The following is a 9,773-nucleotide window of genomic DNA, read 5'->3' as shown; positions in this document are numbered from 1 at the left end:
CATTGTCCTGCAAAACTTACTGGCATTTTAAACTTTAAGGAAAAATCTTGTAAAATCGACAATATAATTTGTTCATGTAAAGCTGGACAATGGGAACCTTTTTTTGTCAATTCTTAGCAGTCGAATCCACTCTTCGTCGATTACGCTTATGAGTTTCTCCGAATTCTGATTTTTGAATAATCATCTGTTTTCACGTGGGAATCGATTAAAACTTATATCAGCTTCCGTGTGATTTTGGAATTTCAATCTGAAATTCAATTCAAAAGCTTTCATCTTTACTCTTGACAATATACAAGGACAATTGAAATGACCCAGATAAAGTAGTTTTGTTTTTAAATACAAGAGGGTAAGCATCTGGTAAAAAAATACGATTACGTGGTTCAAAAAAATTATTTGCAAAAATGCAAAGAATCTTTTGCTCGTGTGTATAGGACAACCTAGGAATTTGAAGCTGTGATAAATGAATAAAAAGCTCGTCTTATATGTGAGTAAATAAGGTATTTTTTTTCATTTGTGTAAATATGATTTTAAATCTTAATAGCTGTAAACTAGATAATAATAAAAACACCTTTCTCACTTTTTCTTGTAAATTTTATTTAAACAAACTAACATTTTCAGCTGTTTTGAATAGTCTTCCTCAGGTGTAACATAACTTCAAACATCAATTAGAACATAAGAATTACGGTATTCATTTTTATTTTTCTCTAGGTTTTTTAAATTTAACGTGTAATTGGAATTTTGTTTGATATTTATTTCTATATTTATTTTATTTTATTTAAATTGTAAAAGTTTAAGAATCCCAAATTTTGTAATACCATGACATATTAAGAATGTGAGCGAAACTCAAAATTTTAAGTCTTATATTCTAATTGATGTTCGAAATTACGTTAAACCTGAGGAAAGCTATTCAAAATAGCTGAAAACATTAGTTCATTTAATTAAAATTTGCTAGAAAAAGTGAGGTGCTTTTATTATTAATATGGTTTTAATTTTAGAATTTTATAATTGGTTTTAATTGACAAGTGAAAAGAATTAAGATATAGAAACAAAATATTTAAAATTCATTTTACATAAAGAATTAAATTTTTTTATTCACTATTGTTTATAAATGCAAATTTATTTTTAATTGTTTTGTGGAGAGGTTCTATATTTGAAGTTACTTTTATGGAATAAACAATAATAATAATTTTTTTATTTTTCTATTTTAGAACTTTAAATCAGAAATGTTTCAGAAATATAAAAGCAAACTGTATTGTAAGTATTTCATTTTTGATTTTATTATAGAACAATACAGTAGTGTAATTAGAGCTAGACAAAATACTGAAATAAAAGTATTTTAAATACAATTACAGATATCTCCTTTATAACGTGGTAGTTAGGTTCTGAAAAAGTACTATGTTATGAAAATCTCATGCTACACAAAACAAAGGACTAAAACAAAACATAGGTTTAGGTTCCAAACAGTAGCAAAACTACACAATTCTTTTATGCAATTAAGAGAAATATGTTTATTAAAGTAATCAATAATTAAATAACAATTTCAGTCAAAAGTATTGCCTGTTAATACAGTAGAGCATCATTTATCCGAAAGCAGGTCAACTGAAATGTCGGTTAACCAAAAGCTTTCCAGTCGGACTGTGTCGTGCCGAATCGAACGTTTTTGATACTAGATTAATGTCTAAAGTATAATTTTCATGTTTTTATATTCTTCAATATATTTATTTTGTTTGTACAAAATAAAGAAATAATTTTTAACGATACAATAGCCTCGATTATTATTATAAAAATTTTCGTTAAGCTTAAAATTGACAAAAATTCAACACAAAGCGATACGCAACGAAGAAAAATTTCAACATCGGATAGGTTAATATATTTTTTCGTACATAATCAGTTATCCAAAAAATCAGTTATCTGAACAACCCCAGTCTCCACTTAATTCGGATAAACGATGCTTTACTGTATTGATTTTTTCTTCACTGCTAAACACTATTAAACAAAGACGTTTTCTTTTTGGCAAAATATTGTCATCATCTGAGCTTTTCTATTGATTTTAATCTCAATTATCGGCAACAACTTGGTTTTTCTCTATATTTTTTCATAAAATCTGATATTTTCGTTTGCTTACATTTGCCTATCTTTAAAAATTTAATATTTTTATTTAGTAACTTTTAATTTAATCTATAAAACAAAGCATGACAACAATCTTTTGGGATCATTTACAGTACTATCACCACTGACAATGATACCTGGTGTATAAGAAAGCTAGAATAGTGTATTATAAATGACTTGACTGACCAGATAATATAATACGAATAACTCTTTATTAATACAACTAAGCACTTGTACAGTACATCCAACTGGTTCCCTCGAGCTACAACATTGCTATTCGTTTTTGCCACACGCTTTCCAACCCTTTCAATCCATATTGCCACCTCGGCACCTACACAATTACATTTAATGTTTATTTAAATTATCAACATATATTACATCTTCCCCTTTTCTTTTACTGCTTGTAATCCAGATAACATCTTGGGATTCATACCAGTTTGCCACTACAGGTTTTGGGAAGGTCCTCTTCACCCAGTAAGGAGTTTTCAATGATTTCTGGTGTTGGTTCGTAAAGTTCCTTATACCGGATCCTGTCCCATTTTCCGTCCTGATGTTTATCTGCCTTCCCCTTTTCCTTCTTTGTTACAGAAGTGAAATCAATCAAACATGGTATCAATTGTTGATTGCTTGATGGCAGGGGTGTTCTCAATCTTTGTCTCATTAACAGTTCTGCCAGACTATAGCCATTTTCTAATGGTGCTGATCTCATCGCTAGCAGCATCAAATAATGATCCTGTGACTCAGATGTCAAGTAATGACTTTAAAAATTTTTTACCATTGATTCAATGAATCCATTGCTTTGGGGGTATATTGGACTAGATGTTATATTTGAAATTTATACTTTTCTGCAAGTTTACAGTATTCCGAGTCAACAACCTGGAAAAATTGGGTGCCATTGTCACTTCGTACAACTTCTGGAATGCCATGTCTTGCAAAAATTGATTTCATGTAGTTAATTACTGACAACAACGACAATTTCTCCAATCTGGCAACTTCAAAATATCTGGAAAAGTAGTCAGCCATTATGAGATACCAATGGCTTTTTAGTTTTAGAAGATCTACCCCCACATTTTGCCAAGGTCTCTCAGGGAATTTGCTTGGGATGAGAGGCTCTTTATGATACTTTTGATATTGGATGCACATTGGGCACTTCGAAATCAATTTCTCAATGTTTGCCGATAAGCCTGGTCACCAAACAGACTCTAAAGCTTGGGCTCGACACTTTGTTATTTCAAGATGGCCTTCATGTAATCTGTTCAATATTTCTCTTTGAAGCTTTTCTGGAATGATAATCCTGGCATCTTTAAATAAAATCTTATTTTGGAGAGTAATGAATTTTTATGCTCTCAATAATTTTGTATTTTCTCAAGTATTTTGTTTTTCTTTGGCCAATCCTCTTTGCAGTATCTCATCAACATTTTGCAAATTGGATCTCTGTCTTGTAAATACACAATTTCCGCTAACTGTTTATCAGATGCAGGAAAGGTGTCGATAATATTTTGAACGTAAGCCTCAATCTCCTCGGTCAATTCTTCATTTCCCTGTTCAGGTATGGGGTTATGGGATAACGCATCTGCAATTATAAGTTGCTTTCCTGGTTTGTATATGATGATATAATCGGATCTCTTCCTCTTCATTTGCTGCAGTCTTGGAGTAAGACTGTCCAAAGCCTTCAACGTGAAAATTTATATCAGTGGTTTGTGGTCTGTTTCAATATTCACGACTTTGCCCATTGTGTAGTCGTGGAACCTCTCGCAAGCCCAAACTATTGCCAAAGCTTCCTTCCCATTTGCGTGTACCGTTTCTCAGTATCTGACAATGGCCTAGATGCATAGCAAATTGGAGACATGTGACCACTTTTACTCTGATACAACACAGCGCCAAGACCGTAAAAATGAAACAGATAAAATGCACAAGACGATGGATAACAGACAATGAGTTAATTGTCGGAACGTAGTGATGACTAATACTTGACTTCATGCATTCCTTGTCAACAAAATAACTCTGGAATGAGTTGTCCGATCTTGATGAAATTTTCTAGGACGACTCATCATCACTCAAGGATGAACTGATTAAAATTTCAACTTTCAAAAATGATTCGTTTTTGTAGAACTGGAGATGGGGGTTTTTCTTCAGTATGGATCATTTTTGAGAGTTGAAATTTTAATCAGTTCATCCTTGAGAGATGGTGAGTCGCCATAGAAAATTTCATCGAGATCAGACAACTCATTCTAGAGTTATAATGTTGACAAGGAATGCATAAAGTCAAGTGTTAGTCGCTTCCTGCATGCACGTGTAGAAGTGTCATCTAGTGGTCAGAAAATATGACAAGCATTAAAACAGTAATTTTGAAAGGTAAATGTTATCGCTAACTAGATACACAACAACAAATATAAAGAATCTTTATAGAATAATAAGTTTTAAAAGTTATTGTTGTTTAACATTTTAAAACTTGGAGCAGCAGCGATCAATATTGATGGCTTTATGATCCATTCTCTCCTTCGTCTTTCTATCGTTAGTACGAAATTTCAATCTCTAAATGAAGAAGCTGCACAGAGATTCCAGATTGAGATGAAGTCGCTCAAATTCATCATCATCGATGAAATGTCAATGATTGGTGCAAGAATGCTTTACATGATCGAGAGAAGATTGAGGGAGATAAACCCCAAGAAAGATGAGCCGTTTGGTGGATTCTTTATCTATTTGTTTGGTGATTTTCGTCAGCTTCCTCCTGTTAAAGATACTCCTCTCTACTCGAGTGTTTTTTACAATGTAATGTCCCAACAAGGTAGGGACCCTGTTGGGACATTACATTACATTTGCATTTGATTCTTTTGAGAAGTTCATTGAACTTAGTAATTCTCATAGACAAAATAGCACAGATAGTTCCTTCACAGATGTCTTACAACATCTAGCTTCGAGTGATTTCTCTGATACAGATCTGAACATTCTGACAACAAGAAATCGAGCCTATTTATCCAGAGGTTAACTTGATCAGTTCCAAACGGCAGTAGAGCTATATCCAACAAACGAGCAAGTTAAACAAAGCAACGAAGACTACTTGCAGTCAACTGGATGCCTCTCTGCTTATATAGCATCTGAAAACACTCCAGATATTGCCCCGCCTTCGTCCAAAGATGACTCAGCTCTTGGTCTCTCCAAGTATTTGTATCTCTCAGTTAATGCCAGAATCATGCCGAGAGTCAACTTATGGGTGCAAGGAGGTCTCGTCAATGGTGCACTAGGAACTATACGCTACATTATATATGCTCCTAATGCTCGCCCTCTAGCTCTTCCTCTGTTTATTTTAGTGGAATTCGATAGCTATTGGGACCTTTCATCTATGGTAATCTGTTTCCAATAATCCCCATAACACGCTCTTCGAACGATGGCAGTATATTGCGATCTCGTAGACAGTTTTCCCTTACTCTAGCATACTCGATGACCATACATAAATCACAGGGATTAACTCTTCCAAAAATCAAAATAGATATAAGGAAAAAAGAGAGAGCTATCAGTCTTACCTATGTTACATTGAGTCGAGTGAAAAAATAACTGACTCAGTATTTTTAAAGAGTTACAATAAAGATCGCTACGAGTCAATCTGTAAGTTTAAGGCCCATAGTGATAGACAGAATTTCATGAAACGTTGGCATAGCAATTAATTAATGGCTTATTCTGACCTTATATTTGTACCTTTAAATGATCCAATAGAAATCAAATATATTGTTGAGAACGAATGATTCTTTGTTTCTTTTTTCCCTCATAATCTAGAAAATAAAGGTGCGAGCAGCTTTGTTCTGACTACACGCTGATGCAGCGTTACTTAACTAGTATTAACAAGAGCTGACAAAAGTAAGCATTTGGTAATAATGAAAAAACATTACAACAGGACTTTGGAGGAGTATATAGAGAAAACTGAATGTGAAAGGGTTGATCACAGCATAATTGATAAATTGGACAGGAAGGTCAAGAAACTGGAGAGATCACCCATTACCACACTCTTCCCTTTTCTCAAAGGATCCCATATAACAGGCCCAGGTGTACCCAGACTATTTCAGCTTTGCAAAAAATGCATAAGAATAACAAGGAGATTAGACCAGTAGTTGAAAAGTGTAAAGGACTGACATATAAACTGGAGAAGCACATGCATAGATATTTATTGGAGCAGATGGGGAATAATTGTTTTATTACAAAGAACCCACTAACTTAGTAAATGAACTCCAAACCCTATCTTTAATGGCTGAGGAGAGTGGTTCAGTCATGGACTTTGAAAATCTATATCCATCCATAAAATTGGATTCATGTTATCATGCATTAATTGACACCTTACGCACATTAAACCCAGATGTGTTTAATGTGTGTAAGGTTTAAAACCCCCATGGTTTAAAACTAAAATTGGAGCAACTTTAGTGCAACAGAAGTGCATTTTTTAGACATTAGCATTTCATTCAAAAATGGTTCATTAAGCACAAAGTTATATATCAATCCCACCCACAACCCATTATACATTCCTTCCCTCTTCAATGATCCACACATGTATAAGCTTTTGGCATTTAGAGCTCTTATTAGAAGGGCATTCCATTATTGCTCCAATGTGTACGACAGGTTACAAGAATTGAATAGGATCAGAACCGTTGCTAGAACCTTGGGATTTGGAGCAAAAGTTATTGAGGAGTTAATAAGCTCATATTCGGATCTTAACAGAAAGAGGACAAAGAAGTTACTAAGGTCACTTACAACAGAGGAATGTATCATGAAAGAAATTGCAGACTACAAGAATACAAGGTTACTATACAAAAGGGCTCTCACGGTTTATAATTTGCCTAGAAATGACAAAGATACAATTAAAAAAGAAGAACAATCTGGGGTATATATGATACTATATAAGAATGATCAATTAGACCTGAACAAAGAATATATAGGTGTCAACACCAAGAATTTCAGCAAAAGGCTTAAAGAGCATATATACAATGTAAACAAAGGGCACTATACTATGGCACTATCCACAGTGGCACAGAGGGTTTGGTTGTTGAATGGAATGAGGCTAGGATTGTTAGACCAGTGAACTCAACGTCTTTAGCAATGACTGTAGAAAAGTTTGAAATATATAGATCCAGACTCCAGTAACCACCACCTTATAAGTTGCCGAGGGAATTTTTAATTAAGAAAACTAACATTTTCGATCTATTCCATAGATCATCTTCAGGTTTAAACTGACGAACAAGAAATAATTCCATAGAATAGAACACAACAAATTTAAATTCAAAAATACCGACAACGGAGCAACTAATTAAAATGAGAATTAAAGTGTAAAAAATACACAAATGTAAAATAACAGACACATAACAATTCCAAAGTTATTAGTACAAGCTAACACCATTTAACAGATAATAAAATATTAAGGTTCTCAAAATACGAAACACGTTGCAAATCATTAGCATTGTCGAGTCTACTCTTGTATATTTCCATTTTTTCCGCCGTCTTTGCTAAAGTTGGGGAATATATTAGTCTGATGATTTCCGCCTTTTCCGAGTCATTAATACATCTATTGTCGAGTAGACTCGACAATAGATGCATTAATGCCAGGGATGCAGAGGGCTTACCCTCAGCTTGGAAGTTTGCAATTAAGAGACTTACAAATGGCTCATGATTTGCGACGTGTTTTGTATTTTGAGAACCTTAATATTTTATTATCTGTTAAATGGTTTTAGCTTGTACTAATAACTTTAGAATTGTTGTGTGTCTGTTATTTTACATTTGTGTATTTTTTACGCTTTAATTCTCATTTTAATTAGTTGCTCCGTTGTCGGTATTTTTGAATTTAAATTTGTTGTGTTCTATTCTATGGAATTATTTCTTGTTTGTCATTTTAAACCTGAAGATGATCTATGGAATAGATCGAAAACGTTAGTTTTCTTAATTAAAAATTCCCTCGGCAACTTATAAGGTGGTGGTTACTGGAGTATATATTTTTGCTGAGTACGTTTATGTTCTATATAGATCCAGCCTTACTGGCAAATGTTTAAACCACAAAGATGCCACAGGATTACCATCAGCATGGAAATATATGATCAAAAATAATGCAGTAAAATATAATACATAACATGCACTCTATTGATATAATTATGTATATTTGTATTTTATTTTATTTTATTCCACGTATTTTAATTAGTTCAATTTAACATATTTATACTATTTGTTACATTTTTGATATATTTGATATTTCAACAAGATGTTTGAAACAATTATTAAAAAGTTTGAATTTCTTTTCAAATAATCACTCGAACCTGGAACGAACACAAAAAATTTTCCAGAGAATTCAAAATGCCTGACAATGGTCTGTAGATCAGGTTGAAAACGTTTGTAAAGCAATAAATATTGATTCTCAGAGACATAAGGTATGTGCGTATCATAATATTTAAAGAATCTGAGTATATATTGAAATATAACATTTTTAGTTGGGACAAAGTATTTTTTGAATGCCACCTTAACTTTTGAATAGTCATTTCTATCTTCTTCTGGGAGACTAAATGACGCCAAAATTTCCTTGGCTTTCTGTCCCATTAAATATATGAAAGGTCATGAACTACTTTCTATAAAGATGTAAAGGGGCTGGAGCAATTGCATAGGAGGACAAGAAGACACAAAAGAAGAAACAGACACTTTTGGACTAGCAGTCTCAGTGTCCAGACTGAAGAAGCTACGCTCTATATTTCCTATCTTGTAGCACAAAAAATTATTTATATTGGAGTTAGTGTTATTAATAAATGTTATGTTTATTGTTTATGCCAAGTTATTTCTTAACACTGGTAAGTTGGGACATTCCAACACCTCTCTAGCTCCCATGGATCCATTTCTCTACATCATTAATTTTATTATTTTGTGATTAATTAGTAAATACAGTATATTTACTATTCACATTACTTTCACTTCTTTCCAAAAAAACAATAGATGGTCTGAAAAGATGTGAACATCTCTGGTCTAGATATTTTTGAATACTGTCTAATAGGATGCACAGTGTAAAAAACAATTAAGTATAGTAATACTGTCTTAAAGGAAGATTACAGAACTTTCAAAAGCTGGTTGCTAATCACATCTTGCATTATCCACTCAAAATGAAAATATACAGTATGTAACAAAATGTTACTCACAAAAAACCTTTAACCGGTGCGTAACACACAGTATCAATCACTACAAATGCTTTCAAAACCCCTCCTGGGTTCTTCTTCAGGTGAAGAATTGACTGCAACGATTTTCGAAGATGAAAAAAAGGAACCAAATCACGTGCCGAACGTTGAAGTTTTACGTACGACCGAATGTTATTTTAAAAATATCGATGTCACAAGGCATGATGGGAAACAAATCGTCAAATCTTTATAAGCGGACTAAATTAAATATTATAGCAGACTTATTGAAAGCTAGATTGATTGTCACCACAACACGCATAGACCATATCAAATGGTTGGAGCAGATGGAGATTTATAAGGTTTATAGTACTTCCTCATCCATCAATTATAGGGATGAGCTCACTCTTTCCTTGGCTTGGCAGGCCCTAATGCATATGGAGCTTTAACATTATCTTTTATGTAAAGGATGGTTTGTGGAGGAGTTGGAGAAGTGTTTACGATTTGTTTCCAGGGATCCCCTGTGACACCGATATT

The 9,773-nt window shown here is 33.2% G+C and overlaps 1 protein-coding gene across 1 annotated transcript in view; it reads left to right on the top strand.

The window, feature by feature from the left end:
* Window positions 1-1,174: 1,174 nt before the first annotated feature.
* Window positions 1,175-9,773, top strand: part of LOC136987591 (cubilin-like) — a 133,128-nt gene continuing 124,529 nt past the window's right edge. Inside the window, exon 1 of the mRNA XM_067285352.1 lies at window positions 1,175-1,254. Within this exon, the coding sequence (XP_067141453.1) occupies window positions 1,224-1,254 (31 nt within the window). The 5' untranslated portion in view covers window positions 1,175-1,223. The remainder of the gene's footprint in view (window positions 1,255-9,773) is intronic.

The sequence above is a fragment of the Centruroides vittatus genome, unplaced genomic scaffold (genome assembly GCF_030686945.1).
Source record: "Centruroides vittatus isolate TY-2023 unplaced genomic scaffold, ASM3068694v2 scaffold_2520, whole genome shotgun sequence".
NCBI lineage: Eukaryota > Metazoa > Arthropoda > Arachnida > Scorpiones > Buthidae > Centruroides > Centruroides vittatus.
The sequence above is the reverse complement of the archived record's forward strand: the minus strand, read 5'-3'. Positions and strand labels throughout refer to the sequence as shown.